General features: G+C 41.4%; 1 protein-coding gene across 1 annotated transcript in view; it reads right to left on the bottom strand.

The window, feature by feature from the left end:
* Nucleotides 1–595: 595 nt before the first annotated feature.
* CRACD (capping protein inhibiting regulator of actin dynamics) overlaps nt 596–21,984 on the bottom strand; it is a 49,827-nt gene continuing 28,438 nt past the window's right edge. The window contains exons 6-8 of the mRNA XM_042781703.1: nt 17,558–17,748; nt 16,551–16,716; nt 596–756 (exon numbers count right to left, since the gene is read on the bottom strand). Of these exons, the coding sequence (XP_042637637.1) occupies nt 596–756; nt 16,551–16,716; nt 17,558–17,748 (518 nt within the window). The remainder of the gene's footprint in view (nt 757–16,550; nt 16,717–17,557; nt 17,749–21,984) is intronic.

Below are 21,984 nucleotides of genomic sequence, written 5' to 3'. Positions count from 1 at the left end.
GTATAGCTTCAGGATGAGGAAAATTCAAGAAAACCATACCTGGGTGCAGAGTTGGGGGCCAGGTTGCTTCTCACAATTCCCGGTACTCTCTGTATTCAGGAGAATGGGTGTCCTTGTTTCCAGCTACACGTGATCTTATCACCATTACCATAGAAAAGGGTAGAAACCCCCAAAGAGACAGTGGGTAAATGATTTTGGATTTAAAAAAAAATTGTACCAGAGAATCAAAGCGCCATTACAAAGATTGGCAAAAGTATGTGTTATGAATTGGGTATAGGGTATGAAAGAACTATGGAACAGGCAAGGCAGGCTCTCGTCAGTCCTTAGGTTGGAGATTATGTTTCTTGTAGTCCCTCGGATGGACTTTTCTTTTTAGAACTAGGAGGAGCTCAAGGCACCAAGACCTAGGGTTGTGCAAATACACTCTTTATAATGAACATGGCCAGTTCAGTTTCTAAACATTATTTTTAGAGCCTATGAGACATGCTTCTTTTTCCTAGTTGTTTTTTTTTAAGCCTCATATAAAAAAATAAATAAATAAAAAGGTCAAGAGAGGAGCTGAAAACAGGCAACAGGAATGGATAAGAGTCCCTCTTTACTTAATAATCTGCGGACAGTCGCTCCAGGCCTTGGCTTTCCTTTTGGCCAAAGCCAGCCAGGCTGGTTCTGTGGACACAGGGGCAGTGTCTGGCGTGGAGAACCTCTTCGTCACTTCTTTCACCAGGGGCGCTGGGGGAGCTGAATCCGAGATCTCCACTGGATTTTGTTTGGAAGGAAAAGGAGAGAGGAGTAAGTCAGAACCATGTTTGGATTTATCGTAAGTATTCAACTCAGAAAGGAAAACTTGGTTAAGCACAGAGAAGGAAGTTTCCGGGCCCTCTGGTGAGAATATCCTCATTTCGGATTTAGGGAAAGAACGCCATGTGATAATAACTGCTGCATACAGAGTAACAGTGGCCACGGTGCAGTCAGTTCTAATTTCTGAGGGTTTCTAGATTCTTCATGCCCTGTACACAGGAGCTGTGCCTGCATAATAAGAAACAAATGGTTGATTCTGTGATTTTGGTCACACAGCCAGTCACTTCTAGTCACACAACTACATGAAGAAAACAATCAAACCAGCAGTTAGAACCTATCAAGCTGGTGAAGACAAAAGTTAGCTCCTCCAGCAAGTAGTTGGACCTGTGGGCTCGGGACCATAGTTGGAGGAGGCATCAAGCTCAACTGGCATAACATACTACATAAAAACATTGTTCCACATCCTACTTTGGTGAGTAGTGACTGGGATCTTAAAAGCTTGCAAGCGACCATCCAGATGTAATGAGGGTCTCTCCTCATCCAGAGTAAAGAATGAAGGAAACCTAAGATGGATGGAAACAATTACTCTAAGGGACTGGTACACCATGTGATCCTCAGTCTATATAACCCTGAGACCAGAAGAACTAGATGGCGCCTGGCTACCACTGTTACCCACTTGGAGGGGGATCTATGTAGGAGATCCTGCATAGAGTGGGAGAACAATGTAGAACAAAACTCAAAATCATTTGGAAAAAAAAAAAAGGGACCAGGTTTGCTGGTCTGATAGAGCCTGGTGGAACCCCTGAGACTATGACCCCTAACTGCCCTTCAGGTCTGGAACTAAACCCACTTCTGTGGCTTCCAGACAAACAAAAGACAGGCGTATGAGCTGAACATTTACATTAGGTAGATACACTCTTTGGAGAGATCAATCATGGGAGAATAGGAGGGCTGTGTAAGCACAGGGAGACAGCTTGAGGGGCAGGAGTTCATAGAAGGGAACACCACAGGGAAGAGGTGGCTATGGGGAGGAAGTAGGAAGGGAGCTGTTGCATTGTGGAAAATTGCAGTCAATGTCATGAGACAAATTGTATGTGAGCTGCTGTATGGAAAATGAATTTGCTCTGTAAACTTTCACTGAAATCACAATAAAAATTAAAAAAAAAAAAGGTTAGCTCCTCTACCAGGCACCCCCCAGTGTCCCACCAGTTACACCACCTCTCATGACTTCTATCTTCTCTAACAACTCCTTTGCACATGTATCACTTTCTGTTGTCATTGGCTGCTGTTGAGTTGGCCCCTGACTCATGGTGACCCCACACACAATGAAACAAAAATACTTCCCAGACGTAATATTGCACTGGGCAAATCTGCTGCAAAAGACCTCTCAAAAGTGTTAAGAAGCAAAGATGTCACTTTAAAGACTAAGGTGTGCTTGACCCAAGCCACAGTATTTTCAATCGCCTCATATGCATGTGAAAGCTGGACAGTGAATAAGGAACACAGAAGGATTGATGCCTTTGAGTTGTGGTGTTGGAGAAGAACACTGAAAATACCATGGACTGCCAGAAGAACTAACAAATCTGTTCTCAAAGAAGTGCAGCTGGAATGCTCCTTGGAAGCGAGAATGGCCAGAGTTTGTCTCACTTACTTTGGTCATGTCAGAAGGGACCATTCCCTGGAGAAGGATATCATGCTTGGAAAACTAGAGGGTTATTGACAAAAGGGGAAGACCCTCACCAAGATGAGCTGACACAGTGGCTCCAATGACGGGCTCAAGTATAGCAAGGATTGTGAGGAGAGGGCACAACCGGGCAGTGTTTTGTTCTATTGTACCTAGGGTTGCTATGAGTAGGAGCTGACTTGAGGGCACCTAACAACAACAACAAGAAAGATCAAATGAAATGGTGCCCATGGAAGTGCTATTTTTATTTTATTTTTTAGGAGTCCCTGAGTGTGCAAATGGTTAAGTGCTCAATTACTAGCTGAATGACAACTAACTGAAAATTTGGCAGTTCAAATCCACCCAGCGGTGCCTTGGAAGACAGGCTTCGAGGGCTGCTTCTGAAAGGTCACAGTCTCGCAAATCCTGTGGAGCAGTTCTACTCGGCAACAAATGGGGTCGCCATGAGTCGGGATTGACTCGACGGCAATGAACAACAACAATGCTATTCAGATGTAAAGGTATGTGTGTGTGCACATGTGCATGTGTTTCTTACCAAGAGTAAATGTAGTTTTAATAGTCAGACCTCCTTACATTTCCAGACCTCAGCTAGCAGGTAACCAAGGCATAGAAAACTCTGGATCTCAGAGCAGGGTGCTGCTCTCTTCTGGGGAACAGTGCTGCCTGGTGTGGAAGATGTGACCTAATTAAGTCCTGAGAGGGAGCTTGTTGGATTTATCTATACTCCATGTGTTTTGGATTAAGAAATCATTGGGAGCATCATTGGATCATTTCATCTTTTAACAGAAAAGAGAATTTTAAAAAAATGCATTGGTTTCTGTGTTATGAACGTATAAACACTGCTGTTGTTAATTAACAGAAGGGATCTAGTGCTGAGAAACTTTGATCTCTAAAATCATGCATTGTCGGAAACTCTGCTGTTTGAAATCATATCACGAGAATGGAACATCTCACTCCTGCCTGGAGGATCTGAACCATGTGGGTCACTTCGATGCAGATAAACAGCTTTGATTTCCAACCTAGGTGGGGAACCAGGTTTTCAGCTACAATGTTCCACACATTTATCTTGATTTTGTTGTTTCAAAGGAAACAGGAGGAGTCAGCTTTTTAGACCAGGCCTCATGAATGCAAGTCACCTAATGACTCCTTTGTAGGCATATCATTTTCTTTCCAAAACTTTTATAAATGGCTACTTTGCTTTAAGCCCATCAGAATACTACTGTTGTTTTGTTGTTGATATTAAGTGCTGTCAAGTTGGCTCTGACTCATAGCGACCCTATGTATAACAGAACAAAATGTTGCCCAGTCCTGGATCTCTGTAGGAGATGCTGGATAGAGTGGAAGAACAATGTGGAACAAAACTCAAAATCATAAAAAAAGGAAAAAAAAAAAAAAAGAGACTAGGTTTGCTGGTCTGATGGAGCCTGGTGGAACCACTGAGACTATGGCCCTTAGCTGTCCTTCAGGTCTGGAAGGCTTCCAGACAAACAAAAGACAGACATATGAGCTGAACATTTACATTAGGTAGATACACTCCTTGGAGACCATCAATCATGGGAGAATAAAAGGGCTGTGTATGCACAGGAAGACAGCTCAGGGGGCAGGAGTGCATGGGAGGGAAGGATGCAGGGAAGAGGTGGCTATGGGGAGGAAGTGGGAGGAGAGGTGCTGCATTGTGGGAGATTGCAGCAATGTCAGGAGATAAAGTGTATGTGAACTGCTTTACGGAAGATGAATTTGCTCTATAAACTTTCACTTAATTCACAACTGGAAAAAACAAAGCAAAACAAAAAACGTTGCCCAGTCTTGCATCACTCTCAAGACAAAAGGAAAAACACAAAAATGGGCTCTTGGCTTAGCCGGAACCCTTGTCAAGAGAACAACAGTGACTCCATCTTGACCCATATATGAACTCTCTGCAAAATCCCCTCTCAAGTTTTGCCAGCAGTTAGCCATGAGAGGTACTGGTAGGTTATTTTCATAAGCTTAAGGAAATATCTGTACCTATGAATACTCTGTAATTGGTCAATGCCCCTCAACCCCCTTCAAAAAATGTTTTTCTGACCTCCTTATAGTCCTTTGTAGTTTTCCATTACCTTGTTCTAACCTATTGTGGTAGTTAAGGTGATGTGTCAATTTGGCTGGGTCTGGTTGAGTGGCTGGGCAGCTGGACATAGTTATTCCACATGGTGAGATTGGTAATTAACTCCTTGGTGGAATCTACTGGAGGAGCTGAGTAGCTGCTTTAGGGATGTGGGCTGCTTCCAGTATATAAGAAGCAACTTTGAGGAAGTCTCTAGCATTTTGGCACGCCTGAACCCTGTATGTAGCCAAGTCATTGTTCAACAGCCTGTCATGCCCTGCTGATCTTGGGACTTCTTCTGGACTTGAATTAGTGGCTTGCCATGTTGTTTGGTAACATTGGGACTGTGCCTTTTTGCTTGTCAACCTTGGGTTTGTCAGCCTCAGCAGCCAGCAGCTGCCTGAGTGAAGAAAAGCCTCTAGCTTCAGTGGGCCGGGAGCAAGTGGCAGAGCTGAAGCCCAAGGTTGAGGGGGCTTTCTCACACAGCCCCTAGTGCCTGGCACTTTCAACTCAGACTTCAAGCCTCCAAAACTGTAAGAGAATAAACTTCTGCTTGTTAAAGGCATTCCACGTGTGGTATATTTCTGTCAGAGCAGCACTAGGTAACCTAAACACCTACCCAGGTATCAATCAATGAAAATGAGTTGTTGTACCCCAGCTGCCTGCAGTTTTTGCCCTTATCATTCCGTACCTCAGTGAAGTGGTCTGTCTTACCCTGTAGGATTCACCACCTCCCCAACATAAGTTGCCTGTACTCCCAATAAATCTCTCTTTAATTTTAAAATTTCCTGAGTCTGAGTTTTACTTGTGGATGTTTCTTTGGTGTCAGTCAGCAAGACCCAAAGGTGCCTTACCACTAGTGGCCCCAGGGAGTCAGGAACTTGGAGTTTGGTGCCGTCACTAACCCTTTGTGCTCATCTGTCTCCATACCCTCCCAGAGTCATCCCAGTAAGAGCTCTTAGATCGAACTCTGTTCTCTTTTGTGTAGCATTCTCTTGACAGATTTATTGACTATCTTTTTCCTTTACTCTCTTTTTCTACTCATCTTTCTGAGCAGTTTAATGAATTCATTGTAAGTATGTGAGAGATATTTATTGAACACTTTCCCTTCTGGGCACTCATTAAAGTTCAGCATGCTATGGCAGGAATGCCTACATATCACTAAGTATTACTGGAGGCAGTTGTCAGGCATATTATTAGGGACTCCTGCATATCATTAGGGACCAATTGTTTACAAGCAATATTCAGTGAGAAGATGGAGAATGCCACATCTAAATCTGAGGCAAGGCCTCCTTCAGGGACTGCTGCATGTTATATGTTTAACAATTACAGCACTGGCTCTGTGTTACGTCAGGTTGGTTGTCTTATGCTCACTAAAGGAAATTTAGAAAATGAATGACCATTACAAAGATTACTTGAACTAAACAAAATTTTCTACATAGTATGCCGGAAAAACAAGGCTCTCAAAAAATAAAAATAAAATGTCTATTTTAATTACTATATTAATGCTTTTTAAAAGACATGAGTAGCCACTTTAAGGTTTTTTCCCAATAAAGAGACTAATATATTTAAGATCTAAAGTAAGAGACTAGGCCTCCAACCAGCAGAATGAATTTGGTACAGAAAGAATGAAACCAAAAGTTTAACCTAAAAGCTTAACACCCTGGATAAATAAGCCTAGATTTCCCCTACCAGGACACTGTTATTGGGACTCATGTTCAAAAATAATCCAGAATCTCAGTGATCCCTTTGAAAAAAATAAGTTCCCATTTGCATTGTCTTTTTTCTTCCTAGAACTATTGCATAATACACAGTTTTAGTCAAAAGGTCTGAACAACATTCTTTATTTGAGACTGGCAATTTAGTAAACTTATCTAAGACCTATTTTTTGTTGTTGTTGTTGTTGATTTAGGTTAATCTTACCAAAGAACTATTGGTTTAAAAAACTGGGCTGCACCATGTACAGGGTTGGCAGACAATGTTTCTACAAGCGTATTTAAATGTTCTATAAGAATTTCCAGGTATATAGTAGAGCTGACAAGGGACAAAGTTGTAGTCACTTCTTGGCCACAGCCAGCTACCCAGAGGGAGTGAGTAGTTGGACCTGTGGGCTCGGGACCATAGTCGCAGGGCACATCAAGCTCACTTGGCATAAAATACTACACAAAAACATTGTTCCACATCCTACTTGGGCAAGCAGCAACCGGGATCTTAAAAAGCTTGCACGCGTCTACCTAGATGCAATGATGGGTCTCTCCTCGTCCAGAGCAAAGAAGAATGAAGAAAACCAAAGACACATGGAAACAATTAGTCCAAGAGACTGGTATACTATGCAGTCCTCAGCCTATATGACTATGGGACCAAAAGAACTAGATGGTGCTCAGCTACCACTGTCAACCACTCGGAGGGAGATCTATGTAGGACATCCTGGATAGAGTGGGAAAACAATGTGGAACAAAGCTCAAAATCATAAAGAAAAAAAAAAAAAAGGGACCAGATTTGCTGGTCTGATGAAGCTTGGTGAAACCCCTGAAGACTACTGCCCCTAGCTGCCCTTCAGGTATGAAATTGAACCCACTCTTGAGGCTTGCAGACAAACAAAAGACAGGCATATGAGCTGAACATTTACATTACGTAGATACACTCCTTGGAAAAATCACTTATGGGAGAATAGAAGGGCTATGTATGTGCAGGGAGACAGCTTGGCAGGCAGGAGTGCATGAGAGGGAAGGACACAGGGAAGAGGTAACTATGGGGAGGAAGTGGGAAGAGAGCTGTTGCATTGTAGGAAATTGCAGTCAATGCCATGAGACAGTGTAAGTGAGCTGTTGTATGGAAAATTAATTTGCTCTGTAAACTGTCACCAAAATCACAATAAAAATACAACAATAAAATAAATGAAGCTGAAATTATTCCAGTGAGAGGGGAAAAAAAAAAACTGGTCTGCTTGTTTCTGTGCTATTGTATAAGCTTGGTGCTTGAGCTAGCCTCACAAACAGTGAATTTATATGGTTTTCCTGTTTCATTTTGTGTCTGAGTCTCTGTATTGTTTCAGGATGCCATTTGCTGAGTTTTTCCTTTCATTAGGCAGTCTTTTAAAATACACTGTTTCTTGTGAGTTGGGTTTCCACTAGCTACACTGAGGAAATTTTATATAAATTAGTCTATGTAGAAAGTACACTGAAAAGATTAGACTGTTCATTTTGACTGATGGAACAAAGCTTTAAAAAAAGCAAATTATTCTGAATTGTTTCTTAAAGAACTGTATAAAACATACAAAAAACAGGGTTATAAGAATGTAACAATTTATTACCTCTGAATTGTATTATTAAATTAAATTATAATATTCTGCTAAAAATTTACTGATTGGTTTAATGATATATAAGCACTTGTATAAATTAAATAGTCCTAATGTTCCCAGTAGGAGCTCTGGTAGCATAGTGCCTAAGGCCCTTGACTGCTCACCAGAAGGCTGGCGGTTCAAACCCACCAGCCACTCCTCGGAAGGAAGGTTGGGCAATCCTACTTCTGTAGTGATACTGCCTCGGAAACCCAAGGAGGGGTCGCTATGATTCGGGGCCGACTCGACGGCAAACAACAACAACAACAACAACAATGTTCTCAGTAATCAATGAAAATAAATTTATTCAGACAAAGATTTTATGTTTATGTAAACATTGAAAACAAAGCCTTTCTAAGTAACTTAAGCTAGATATTATGTGAAATTTATTTAAAGAAAAAAAGTAATTTTATTAATGAGAAGAAAGAAGGTTGAACTGCTTACCTAGAAAATTACATCAGTAATATAGACATCAATGAAATTTAAAATAAGAAAAATGCTGCTGTCTTAATACAGTTACCAAAAATTAAGTAAATCACCCACATAAAAACCTAAAAACCCATGGGAAAATTTAGGGTTAGATTAACATACACACACACGTTTGTATGTATAAAGAAAGAGAGGGACAGTGAAAAGGGGGAAGACCTTCAGCAAGATAAACTGACACAGTGGCTGCAACAACAGGCTGAAGCACAGCAACAATTGTGAGGATGGTGCAGGACTGGGCGGTATTTTGTTCTACTGTACATAAGGTGCTACGAGTTGAAACTGACTCAATGGCACCTGACCTGACTCTGAATACTACCAGATTTTTAACTAAGTCAGGACATTGTCCTTCACCTAGCTTTTCTGATTTAATTTCGCAGCTTACTATTCAAAATATGAAAAGCATAAAGCCCCCACCTATTATTGAGAAGTCAGAGAAGGCATCCTGTGTCACAAAAGTTTCTAAAGAGGAGAAACCTGTAACAGGGGCTGAAAAACTGGAGTTACATGTGAGGTGGAGGTCAGACACAGGCAAATGTGCAGATGCTTCATCTCTGGTTATAATACCAGCTGTTGATAAGTCATCTGCAACTGTGTACATTGGCTCCTATTCTCATAGAATGAAGGCGGTTGACCTTTATTCTGGGAAGGTGAAATGGGAACAGATTTGGGGAGATCGAATTGAATCCTCAGCATATGTATCTAATTGTGGAAACTTTATTGTAGTTGGTAAATATCTGAATTTGAGGTTTGTAGAATTAAACTGAATTACCATATAAAAATGATGCGAGGACCAAATTAAATAAAAACAATGTATGGTGAGTTTGGCTGCTGTCAAAGAATACTGGTTAACCGCATAGTCAGTATAGTATGGTGATTAATAGTGTGGGCATCGGGGTCACTGGATCTAAATCTAACTAACTGGTACTACCTCTGTGACCTTTGACAAGTTGTTGAAACAACTTATTCAGTTTCCTTGTGAGTAACAGTAGGATCATGTTGTTAGGTGCTGTTGAATCAGCTACGACTCATAGCAACCCTATGCATTACAGAACAAAACACTGCCTGGTCCTTTGCCATCTTCACAATCCTTGCTATGCCTATCAATCCATCTCATTGAAGATCTTTCCCTTTATTGCTGACCTTCTACTTTACCAAGCATAACATCCTTCTCCAGGAAATGGTCCCTTTTGACAACATGACCAAAGTAGGTGAGATGAAGGCTGGCCATTCTCACTTCCAAGGAGCATTCTAGCTGCAGGTCTTCCAGGACAAATTCATTCATTCTGGCAGTGCATGGTATTTTCAGTATTCTTCGCCAACACCACAACTCAAAGGCATCAACTCTTCTCCAGTCTTCCTTACTCATTGTCCAGCTTTCACATGCATAGGAGGCAACTGAAAATACCATAGCTTGTGTTGTTGTGATGTGCCCTCAAGTCGGACCTGACTCATAGTGACTCCTCCTTGGGTTTTTGAGGTGATATCACTATGAAAATAGATTGCCCCATCTTCCTTCCGAGGAGTGGCTGATGAGTTTGAACTGCCAGGCTTCTGGTTAGCAGTCAAGTTCCTTGGGCATTATGCTACCAGAGCTTAGTCTTCAAATTGACATCTTTGCTTCTTAACACATTACAGTATTTAAAGGTCCTTTGCAGCAGATTTGCACAGTGCAACAGGATGTCTGATTTCTTGACTGCTGCTTCTGTGGGTGTTGATTGTGGATCCATGTAAAACGAAATTCCTGACAACTTCAATTTTTTCTCCATTTATCATGATGTTGCTTATTGGTCCAGTTCTGAAGATTTTTGTTTTCTTTATGTTGAGGTCCAATCCTTATTAAAGACTTTAATTGCTGATCTTCATCAGGAAGTGCTTCAAGTCATTTTCATTTTCAGTGAACAAAATCGTGTCATCTGCATATCCCAGGTTGTTAATGAGTCTTCCTCCAATCCTGATCCTGAATTTCTCTTTATATAGTCAGCTCCTCAGATTATTTGCTCAGCATGCAGACTGAATAAGTATGGTGAAAAGACAGAACCCTGACACACACCCTCCCTGATTTTAAACTATGCAGTATCCCCTTGTTCTGTTTGAACAACAGCCTCCTGGTCTATGCACAGGTTCTTCCTGAGTGCAATGAAATGTTCTGGAATTCCCATTCATTGCATTATCCACAATATGTTACGATCCACACAGTCGAATGCCTTTGCATAGAATAAAACACTGGTAAACATCTTTCTGGTATTCTTTGCTTTCCACCAAGATCCATCTGACACCAGCAGTGATATTCCTTATGTCATGTCCTCTTCTGAATGGAGCTTGAACGTCTGGAAGTTCCTTATCAATATACTGCTGCAACCCTTTTGAATTACCTTCAGCAAAATTTTACTTACATGTGATATTAATGATATTGTTAATTTCCACTTTCTGTTGGATCAACTTTCTTTGGAAAGGGGACAAATATGTATCTCTTCCAGTCAGCTGGCCTGAAAGTTGTCTTCCAAATTTATTGGCATAAATGATAAGTGCCTCCAGTGCTGCATCCATTTGTTGAAACATGTCGATGGATATTCCATCAATTCCTGGAGGCTTGGTTTTTTTTTTTTTTTTTGCAAATTCTGTCACTGCAGCTTGGACTTCTTCCTTCAATATCTTTGGTTCTTAATCATATGCTACCTCCTGAAATATCTGAACATCAACCAATTCTTTTTGGAACAGTGACTCTGTGTATTCCTTCCATCTTGTTTTGATGCTTCCTGCATCATTCAGTAATTTGCCCACAGAATCCTTCAATACTGTAATTTGAAGCTTGAATTTTTTCTTCAGTTCTTTCAGCTTGAGAAATGCCAAGTATGTTCTTCCCTTTTGGTTTTCTAAGTCTTTGCACACTTCATTATAATATTTTACTTTGTCTCTTGAGCTACCCTTTGAAATTTTCTGTTCAGCTTTTATTTCCTCATTTCTTCCATTCATTTTAGCTACTATCCGTTCAAGAACAAGTTTCAGAGTCTCTTTGAACATCTGTTTTGGTCTTTTCTTCCTTTCCTGTCTTTTTAATAACATTTTGCTTTCTTCATGGATGATGTTTTTGATGTCATCCCACAACTAGTCTGGTCTCCAGTGACTGGTGTTCAATGCATCAAATATATTCTGTAGATAGTCTCTAAATTCAGGTCATATTTTGGTTGTCATAGTCTTGTTTTAATTTTCTTTAGCTTCAACTTGAACCTGCATATGGGCAATTGATGGTCTGCTCCACAGTCAGCTCCTGGCCTTATTTTGGCTGAAGACAATAAGCTTCTCTATCACCTCTTTCCACAGATATAGTTGATCTGATTTCTGTGTATTCCATCTGGTGAGGTCCATGTGTATAGCCACTATTTATGTTGTTGAAAAAAGGTATTTGCAATGAATAAGTCGCTGGTCTTGCAAAATTCTATTATGCTCTCCAGTGTCATGTCTGTCACCAACACCATATTTTCCAACTACTGGTGATTCTTGCTTGTTTCCAACTTTTGCATTCCAATCACCAATAATTATCAATACATCCTGATTGCATTCTTGGTCCATTTCAGACTGCAGAAGTTGGTAAAAATATTCAATTTCTTCATCTTTGAGTTTAGTGGTTGTGTGTAAATTTGATAGTCGTATTGACTGGTCTTCACCGTAGGTGTATGGATATTATACTATCACTGACAGCATTGTACTTCAGGATTGGTCTTGAAACATTCTTTTTGACGATGAATGTGATACCATTCTTCTCCAATTTGTCATTCCCAGCAAAGTAGATCATATAATTGTCTGATTCAAAATGGTCAATACCAATCCATTTTAGCTGCACTAATGCCTAGGATATCAATCTTTATGTGTCCCATTCCATTTTTGACAACTTCCAATTTTCCTAGATTCACACTTTGTACATTCCATATTCAAATTATTGATGGATGTTTGCAGCTGTTTCTTCTCATTTTGAGTCATGCCACATCACCAAATGAGGTCCTGAAATCTTTACTTCTCCATGTCATTAAGGTCAACATTTAGGAGGCAGCTCTTCCCAGTCATATTTTGACTGCCTTCCCACTTGAGGGGTTGATCTCTTGGCACTATATGAGAAAATGTTTCATGGCTATTCATAAAGTTTTCCAGCCACATATTAGACAATGGTTCACTGCTATTCATAAAGTTTTCACTGGCCAGTTTATTCAGAAGTGGATGGCTCCATCCTTCTTCCCAGTCTGGAAGCTCTGCTGAAACCTGTCCACCATGAGTGACCCTGCTGGTATTAGCAATACTGTTGGCAGAGCCTCCAGACTCACAGCAACATGCAAGTGAGCACAGTAAGACAAACTGAGAGATGATGTTTAGAGACTTAAAAAATCACATTCTTGTGATTTTTATATTAGTACATTGTGGTAGTTAAGGTTATGTGTCAACTTGGCTGGTCCTGGTTTTGAATGGCTAGGCAGCTGGATATAGTATTCCCCATGATGACACTGGTAATCAACTCCATGATAGAATCTACTGTGAGCAGCTGAGTAGCTGCCTTAGAGATGTGGTCTGCTCCCAGTACATAAAGAGAAGCTTTAGGAATGGTCTATGAGCTTTTTGCCATGTTTAGACCCTGCATGTAGCCGAGTCTTCATTCAGCAGCCTGTCATGCTCTGTTGATCCTGGGACTCTTAATGGACTTGAATCAGTGGCCTGCTGTGTGTTTTGTGGTAATATTGGGACTGTATCATTTTTATTTGTCAACCTTGGGCTTATTAGCTTCAGCAGCCATTAGCTGCCTGAGGGAAGAGATGCCTCTAGCTCCAGTGGGATAGGACCAAGAGGCAGAGTAAAGCCCAAAGTCGAGGGGATTTCACCCAGCCTCTAGAGCTGGCACTTTGAACCTGGACTTATAGCCTTCAAAACTGTAAGAGAATAAACTCCTATTTGTTAAAGCCACCCATTTATGGTATTTTCTGTTAGAGCAGCATGAAGTAACTAAACACACATTCATTTTTTTTTTTTTTTAATAATTTTATTGTGATTTGGGTGAAAGTTTACAGAACAAATTCATCTTCCATACAGCAGTTCACATCACTTTGTCCCATGACATTGACTGCAATCTCTCACAATGCAACAACTCTCCTCCCACTTCCTCCCCATAGCCACCTCCTACTTGTCTCCTTCCCTCCCATGCACTCCTGCCCCCTACCCAAGCTGTCTCCCTGTGCATACACAGCCCTTTTATTCTCCCATGATTGATCAATCCACAATAGGTAGTTTATCTACCTAATGTAAATGTTCAGCTCACATGCCTGTCTTTAAAACACACATTCTTGCTATATCCTAATTAATATTATGTCTCAAGAGCCTTATGTGTTATGTCTAAAGCTCTTTGAAAATAATATTGATCATTATGTTTGGAAATGTTTTCATCTAAATTTTTTTTTTTTATTATTGTGATTTGGGTGAAGATTTACAGAGCAAATTCACTTTCCATACAGCAGTTCACATATACTTTGTCTCATGTCATTGACCACAGTTTACCACAATGCAACAGCTCCCCTCCCACTTTCTCCCCATAGTTACCTCTTCCCAGTGTCCATCCCTCCATACACTCCTGCTCCCTGAGCTGTCTCCCTGTGCATAAGCAGCCCTCCTTTCTCCCATGATTATTCTCTCCAAGGAGTGTATCTACTTGAGGTAAATGTTCAACTCATATGCCTGTGTTTTGTTTGGCTGGAAACCACAGGTATGGGTTCAATTCCAGACCTGAAGGGCTGCTAGGAGCCATAGTCTCAGTGGTTCCACCAGGCTCTATTGGACCAGCAAACCTGGTCCCCACCTTCATATTCATAATCATTGTCTTTTTTAATTACCTTATCACATCACCTCCTAATCAAACATTTCTTCTCTGGCATCACCTGGTTCTATATTTATATATACACCCCCAAACATAAGCAATGTGTTATGTACTTTAAAGAAACTACTGAGACATCTGTGGATGCACCTGTCCCTGGTTTAAGTCTTTGCCTAGTCCAACTGGTTCCCATTTTAATTCAGCTTTCCTCCCAGTCAACCTTCTCAAGTTTATAACCATGGTGAAGAAGTTTGGAGTGGTGTCCAGCTATCCATCTAATGACATCTGAACCCTGTCATCTGGGGTCTTAAACAGCTTAAAAGATAAGTGGCTACTCACAACCCATTCAGCCATCAAAAACCCTAACCGACATGAGTTACTCCTTTGTGGAGAAACTGAGACCTACTACTTGCCCTAAGGAGAGACCCTACATATGGCAAGTTAAAAGCCCATGCAGTTATAGTGTTCAATGAATTTGTAAGAAAATTCTTGATCAAAAGGAGGAAACAACAAAGGGAAAAATTAAAAAATGGGCTTTTGGCTTAGCCTGGACTCATGCCAAGGGAGCAACAGTGACTCAATCTTAACCCATATGTGAATTCTCTGCAAAATCCCCGCAAGCTTTGCAATCTGTTACCCAGGAGATGTACCAGTGGATTATTTTCATAAATTTCAGGAAATAGCTGCAGCCATGAACAGTTTGTGGTCAACTTATTTTTAGAAGATACTGCTCCTCAACCTCCCTCAAAAAATGTTTATTACACCTCTGTGATACTCTGGGCTTTTCCATTACCCTGTTATAACCAACCCAGGTATCATCCACTAACAATGAGGAGCTGTACCCCAGCCACCTGCAGACTAATTCAGACAATGAAGATAGCTTTAGCTGTACCCCACCTGCCTGCAGTTTTAGCCTTTATGAACCCTTGCTGCTCCATACCTCAGCACAGCAGTCTGTCTTACCCTGTAGTATTCACCACCTCCTCAACTTGTTTGTATTCTCAATAAATCTCTTTAAGTTTTTCAGCCCGAGTTTTACTTTTTGGACTCTCACAATTGTGACCTTTGACCTCATTCTTGCAAACATTGTATCATTCCATCTCATTGAAAATCTTCCTTTTTTTCACTGACCATTTTTTCATTTTCATTTTTTTCATTACCATACATGATGTCCTTCTCCAGGGTATTTTCAATTGCCTCATATGTGTGAAAGATGCACAATGAAAAAGGGAGACCAAAGAAAAATTGTCTCATTCAAATTGTGGTGTTGTTGAAGAATACTGAATATATCACAGACAGCCAGCAGAACAAACAAATCTGTCTTAGAAGTACAGCCAAAATGCTTCTTAGAAGTGAGGATGGTGAGACTTTGTCATGTCCCTCTCATTTACTTTGGATATGTTACCTGGAGGGACCAATCCCTGGAGAAAGACATCAAAACACAGTCCCATTTAAATTCTACCTAAACTCTACCCCCCATTCCTAATTATTTTTTATTTTCCTTTGTTTAGAAAGTTCCTCTGACATGTTGTTTCCCTTGATGTAGCACGTTAATAAAACAAACTCGGTTGGACTACAGGCAGTAGGTGCTGGAAATGGGTCATACCAGCTTGTAAGAGCCAATTGTTAAGTGTCCAGGAATTTTGCAAGCTGGTAGAAGGTCACATTGAAACTGGCCATAGTAGAAGTATTTACCCCATGGAAAATGGCCAATGCTATAGGTCAGAGCTCCCTGCATCCCTTGAAGAGCTAGCTGTTGAACACTAATTATTATATCACTCACTGTGGGTGAATCCTCAGGGTTTTTGTGAGGTGAGCTTTATCAGAATCAAAGTTTATGAATGGGGTAGGAGACAGCCAGCCTGTGCTTTGAAATGTCTAAAATGTAGGCTAGTTATTGTTGTTATTGTTGGCTGCTGTCAAGTCGGTGCTCGACAGAACAAAGTTCCATGCCATCTCCCTGCTCACGATCTGTTGCAGACTGGACTCGTGATCCAGAGGGTTTTCACTGGCTGATTTTTGGAACTCCCTCATCAAGCCTTTCTTCTCAGTCCATCTCAGTCTGGAAACTCTGATGAAACCTGTTCAGCATCACAGCAACATGCGAGCCTCCACTGACAGATAGGTGGAGGCTGCACACGATGCTGGCCAGGAATCAAACCCAGGTCTCCTGCCATAGAAGGCAAGAATTCTACCACCGAACCGTCACTGCCCTTCACTTACTAGGTTTAAACAGTAGAAAATACAGTATACTCTATAAGAAGGGGAGCTGTAACTATGGTCAACTAGAAATGGACCTGCTCTCTACCTGTCACAGATGTAGGAAGAGTGCTGGCCTTTTTCAGCTGTTCTCTGCGCTCGAGCCTAGCCACTGCGGTCTCTGGCTTCCTCTCTTCTGCTGGCTGAGCAGGAGACTTGTGCAGAGAACCAGCTCTGCTGACACTGCCACTTTCAGGCTGCGGGCTGACACTGACCTGGGTGGGCAGAGAAAGTCAGGTGAAGCATGTTCTCCAACAAGGACACAGAATGACCAGCCTTGCAGGCCTTGGGGCCTCTGCTGGCCAGCCCCTTCTACCTCTCCTCCCCAAAGGGACTTGGATTGCATTTCGAGCAATGGGTGCTCACCTGTTCCCACCCCCAACAATGGAGCACCTCAGTGCAAATGTGCCCAAGAGGGAAGGCTATTTTCCTAGAAGAGCCACATTTAATCAACTATAAAATCAGGGCCACAGAGCAAGACTGATTTCCACTCAACTCAATGCTCCAATTAAATAATTTTCATGTAATTGCTGTGTGTTTATCAGTGCTTCCAACCCCATGTACAATGGAATGGAATGCTTCCCAGTCCTGTGCTGTCCCCATGATGATCTGTGGATTGGACTATTGTGCTCTACTGGCTGATTTTTGGAAGTAGATCACCAGGCCTTTCTTCCTAGTCTGTAAGCTCCACTGAAACTTGTTCAGTATTAGAGCAACACGCAGCTGCCAATGACAAGCGGGTGGTGATTGTGCTGGAGGTGCACTGGCTAGGAATTAAAGCCAAGTTTCCCCCGTGGAAGGCACGATTTCTACCACTGAACCACCACTGCCTTCTAATGCACGGGTTCTGTTAAATCAGGTTTCCCTAAGAGCATAAGAAACTGGATCAAATTTCATTCTGAAGATGCTTCCCCGCTTTAGCAGAGGTCAATGTATTGCTCTACCCTTTCTAAGTGTTCTCCTTCACCCCCACCAGCATTTATTTATTTTTCTCCTTGTGACCTCAAAGGGCTTGGCTCAGGAAGGCAAACTAATGTTGAAGATGAAGCTGCTCACGTTTTCTTTGGAGAGCTTTTCTGCCTGCTTGGCTTCTCTGGCTTGCTTTCTCTCCTCTCGCGTTGCTTGCTGCTCCCGAAACCCCTTTTGTTTTTGCAGTGCTAACGTAACCCACAGTGGCTGCGCAGTTTCAGCTTTCTCCATGAGTTTGGAGCCATCTAAAGAGTGCCTGCTCTGAAGCACCAGGTTTTCTGTGGAAAAAAGACAAAAGCAGGTTTGCGGTGAAACCAGCCCCTCATGTTCTCAGACTCTCAGCCTAAGTCTAAATAAGAGACCTAAACTTGTGACATTTTAGTTATTAGTCCATGATATAGTGCCCTGTCCCTTCATAACACAGACTCTGTGCTGATAGCTGAGTGACCCCACCGGGAGGGAAGGAATGAATATCTTTTTTCAACAGGAAAACGGGGTATTTCTCTTCTCCTAAAATGAAAAGTTAGTCCAGTTTGTAAGGAAATATAACATCTCTGCAGCTATAAATCTCAGGCCTGTGGGGCACCCAGTTATCTGATTTGCCTTTTTAAAAATTCAGTTGATTTTTAAAATTTTTTTAGCAATGGAAGCTTTCCTTTCCCCAAGCAACATCCTCTACAGAAACCTAACAAACAAGACAGGAATAACGGACTCTGTTCTGCCTAATGGGGCTACTGAGGCAGCAGGGCTCTGAGGAACATGGCGGGAAACCCGTGATTTTTGCTCTACTGTCCTCCTTTGATAGATGTGGGAACTAGAGCCCATAGCAATCAAGTGAAGGGCCCAAAGCCTTTCAGCAGTTAGAACATGGGCTGAGGCTTGAACCCACTTCTGGTGACTTCCACTGTGTGTTTTTCTTGTGGTTGACTTCTCGCCTACGTAATGGAAAGTATAAAGACTTCACAAGTGGTTGGTATTGAAGGTTGAGTAATTGGGCTCTGGAATTTAGTTGAACTAAACCCATTGCCGCCACGTGGATTTCGACTCATAGAGCAAGGTTTGACCTAGAAAAGTCACTTGACTTTTAAGCTTAGCTTTCTTATCTATAAAATGGGAATGATACCAAAGCAGGAAAAACATGGGACAGAGTTTCCAATTCTTATGCAGACCAGACTTACTGGACCCACTGAGACTGGGGAAACCTTGGAACCTATTGCCCTGAGATAATTGTTAAACCTTGAACTGAAACTATCCTCTGAAGTCATCTTTAAATGAAACAGTTTAGCCCAATTAGTAAAGAGTATGTGCCTTGACAAACATGGATATACAGGCGGATAGATGGGTAACAGGCTGAACTATTAGGTATGTCTATTCAGGGAAGAGTGTGCCCAAGACTATGCATAGGGTTGGCAGACAATGTTTCTACAAGTGTATTGGTATGTTCTGTAAGAATTCACAGGTATATAGTAGAGCTGACAAGGGACAAGGTTGTAGTCACTTCTTGGCCACAGCCAGCTACCCAGAGGAAGTGAGTAGTTGGATCTATGGGCTCGGGACCATAGCCACAGAAGACATCAAACTCAATTGGCATAACATACTACACAAAACATTGTTCCATATCCTACTTTGGCGGGTAGCAACTGGGATCTTAAAAGCTTGCAAGCGTCAATCTAGATGCAATGATGGGTCTCTCCTTGTCCAGAGCAAAGAAGAATGAAGAAAACCAAAGATTCATGGAAACAATTAGTTCAAGCAACTGGTACATCATGCGATGCTCAGTCTATACGCCTATGAGACCAGAAGAACTAGATGGTGCCTGGCTACCACTGTCATCCACCTGGAGGGGTATCTATGTAGGAGATCCTGGATAGAATGAGAGAGCAACGTGGAACAAAACTCAAAATCATTAAAAGAAAGGGACCAGGTTTGCTGGTCTGAATGAGCCTGATGGAACCACTGAGACTATAGCTCCTAGCTGCCCTTCAGGTCTGGAATTGAACCCACACCTGTAGCTTCCAGCCAAACAAAAGATGGGCATATGAGTCGAACATTTACCTGAGGTAGATACACTCCTTGGAGAGAACAATCATGGGAGAAAGAAGGGCTGTGTATGCACAGGGAGACAGCTCAGGGGGCAGAAGTACATGGAGGGAAGGACACAGGGAAGAGGTAACTATGGGGAAGGAGTGGGAAGGGAGCTGCTGTATTGTGGTAAATTGTAGTCAATGTCATGAGACAAAGTGTATGTGAACTGCTGTATGGAAAGTGAATTTGCTCTGTAAACTTTCACCCAAATCACAATTTTTTTAAAAAAGAGTATTTGCCTTGAACATGGAATTATCTATATGAGATCAAATTGACAACAACTCTAAAGTACAGATGAAAACTTTAGGGGGAAGTGAATCTAAGTTAATGGTGGTGAAACAATACAGGTAGACATGGTGAGAACAGTGACACACTATAAGATGGTAATCAATGTCACTGAATGGTACACGTAGAAACTGTTGAATGGGTGTAGTTCTGTTTTGCATATTTTTCACTGGAAATAAAATAAAATTTCAAAATGGAGATGATAATAGCACATGCCTGATCAGGCTGTGTGAAAATTGAGAGAGACCCTGCATATAAGGACATCTATAATCGCACTTGGCATATAGTAACCACTCTACAGAAGTTAGCTGTCACCATGTCTATGACCCCTTCTTTTCTTGAAAGTAAAAATCATGCACTTTCAGAGATAATTATTATAGTATTGAATCCTTTACTATCTCAAAGGCCAAGGGCTCATGATAATCCTGTTCTTTCAAATTTGATAAAAGTTGACCCCCTGATTATCCACAACCTTATTGACCAGGGCTCTCCACCAGCTATATGTGACTGTGCTCCTGGACAAGGAGAAAGCCCAAATGACAGGGAAATAAACTCAATTTAGGGATTCAATTAAAAAAAAAGGGGGGGGGGCAAATTCTGCTTTAATTCTTAAATACTTTTTCACTCTATTATGCTGTACAAAAAGAATTCCTATTAATAATGAGCCTTGGGTATGGCAATATCCCTAATCATCACCTTGGGCCTCACAATATTCCTAATCATCAGATAAGAACACTGACATGTTTCAGAATCTTTTTTTTTTTTTTTTAAACGATTGAAAGGGAAAGGGGTTTTTGATTAATCTCTGGTTAACCAGAAAGTTTAAAAGAATTCACCATCCCAAGCATTTTGATGAACCGAGATACTTTACATACATTTGAACTAATATGAGTTGCTGTTTTTCATTCAGGTGGGATAACACTTCTTTGTCAGATGCCTAAAAATCAAATTGCCAAACTCTACACAACTTCCATCTAAAGCAATTATGCAACAGAAAATGCAGGACTGAACATTTAAACTGAATTAAACTGACACAGCTGAATTCTGACTCAGCAACCCTATAAGACAGAGTAGAACTGTCCTTTGGGTGTTCAAGGCTGTATGTAATCTTTACAGAAGTAGACCTGACTTGATGGCAATAGGTTTGGTTTAATGGGTCTATGTGTGAATATAATTCCATTTGGGAATAGGGTTTTCTTTGATATGGTAATGAGGCCATCAGTGTACTGTGAGCCTGAAACCAATGACCTTGAGACATAAAGACTCATAGTGAGCCCCTTTGGGTTTCCGAGGTGGTAAATCTTTACAGAAGTAGATTGCTCAGTCTTCCTTCCATGGAGAGGCTGGTGGGTTTGAACTGCCAACCTTCTGGTTCTCAGTCAAATGCCTTAGGCACTATGCTATCAGAGCTCCTTAAAGAGTAGATTAAGCACAGAAGCAAGTAAGCACAAATGGGGGAAAGATATATGCCTTGTGAAGATCTCCAAGGCATGTGAAGAAGAACACTAGAATGGACAGAGAGACAGTGCTCCTCTAGAGCAGCCTCCAAAACTATGAAAAAAAAAAAAAAAAAATCAAATTTCTGTTCATTCACCACCTGGTGAAGGGAAAGGCAATGTACCAAAAGTAAGTGATCAACACAGGGGCACTGAGGAAGAAGACACAGAGGTACACAAGAGGTACAGACAACAAAGATAAACCCTTTTACACATACAATACTGTGTTGTGAGTGGTAACAAAATTAATCTATGGGTAAACAGATGTGTAGACAGGCTGAATGATCAGGTTGTTGATGTTGTTGTTGTTAGGTGCCACTGAGTCATCTCCAACTCATAGCAACCCCATGTACAGCAGAATGAAACACTGCCCGGTCCTGTGCCAGCTCCATGATCCTACCTATACCTGAGCCCACTGTTGTAGCCGTAGCCACTATGCCAATCCATCTTGTTGAGGGCCTTCTCCTCTTTCATTGACCTTCCACTTTACCAAGCATGATATCCTTCTCCAGGGAATTGCCTCTTCTTACAACTTGACCAAAGTAGGTAAGGTGAAGTCTAGCCATTCTCACTTCCAAGGAGCATTCTGGCTGCACTTCTTCCAGGACAGATTTGTTAGTTCTTTTAGCAGTCCATAGTATTTTCAGC

Source organism: Orycteropus afer, unplaced genomic scaffold (assembly GCF_000298275.1).
Source record: "Orycteropus afer afer isolate SDZICR_OR568_19922 unplaced genomic scaffold, OryAfe1.0 scaffold00153, whole genome shotgun sequence".
Lineage (NCBI taxonomy): Eukaryota > Metazoa > Chordata > Mammalia > Tubulidentata > Orycteropodidae > Orycteropus > Orycteropus afer.
Note: the sequence above shows the minus strand (reverse complement) of the source record. Positions and strands in the feature narration are given on the sequence as shown.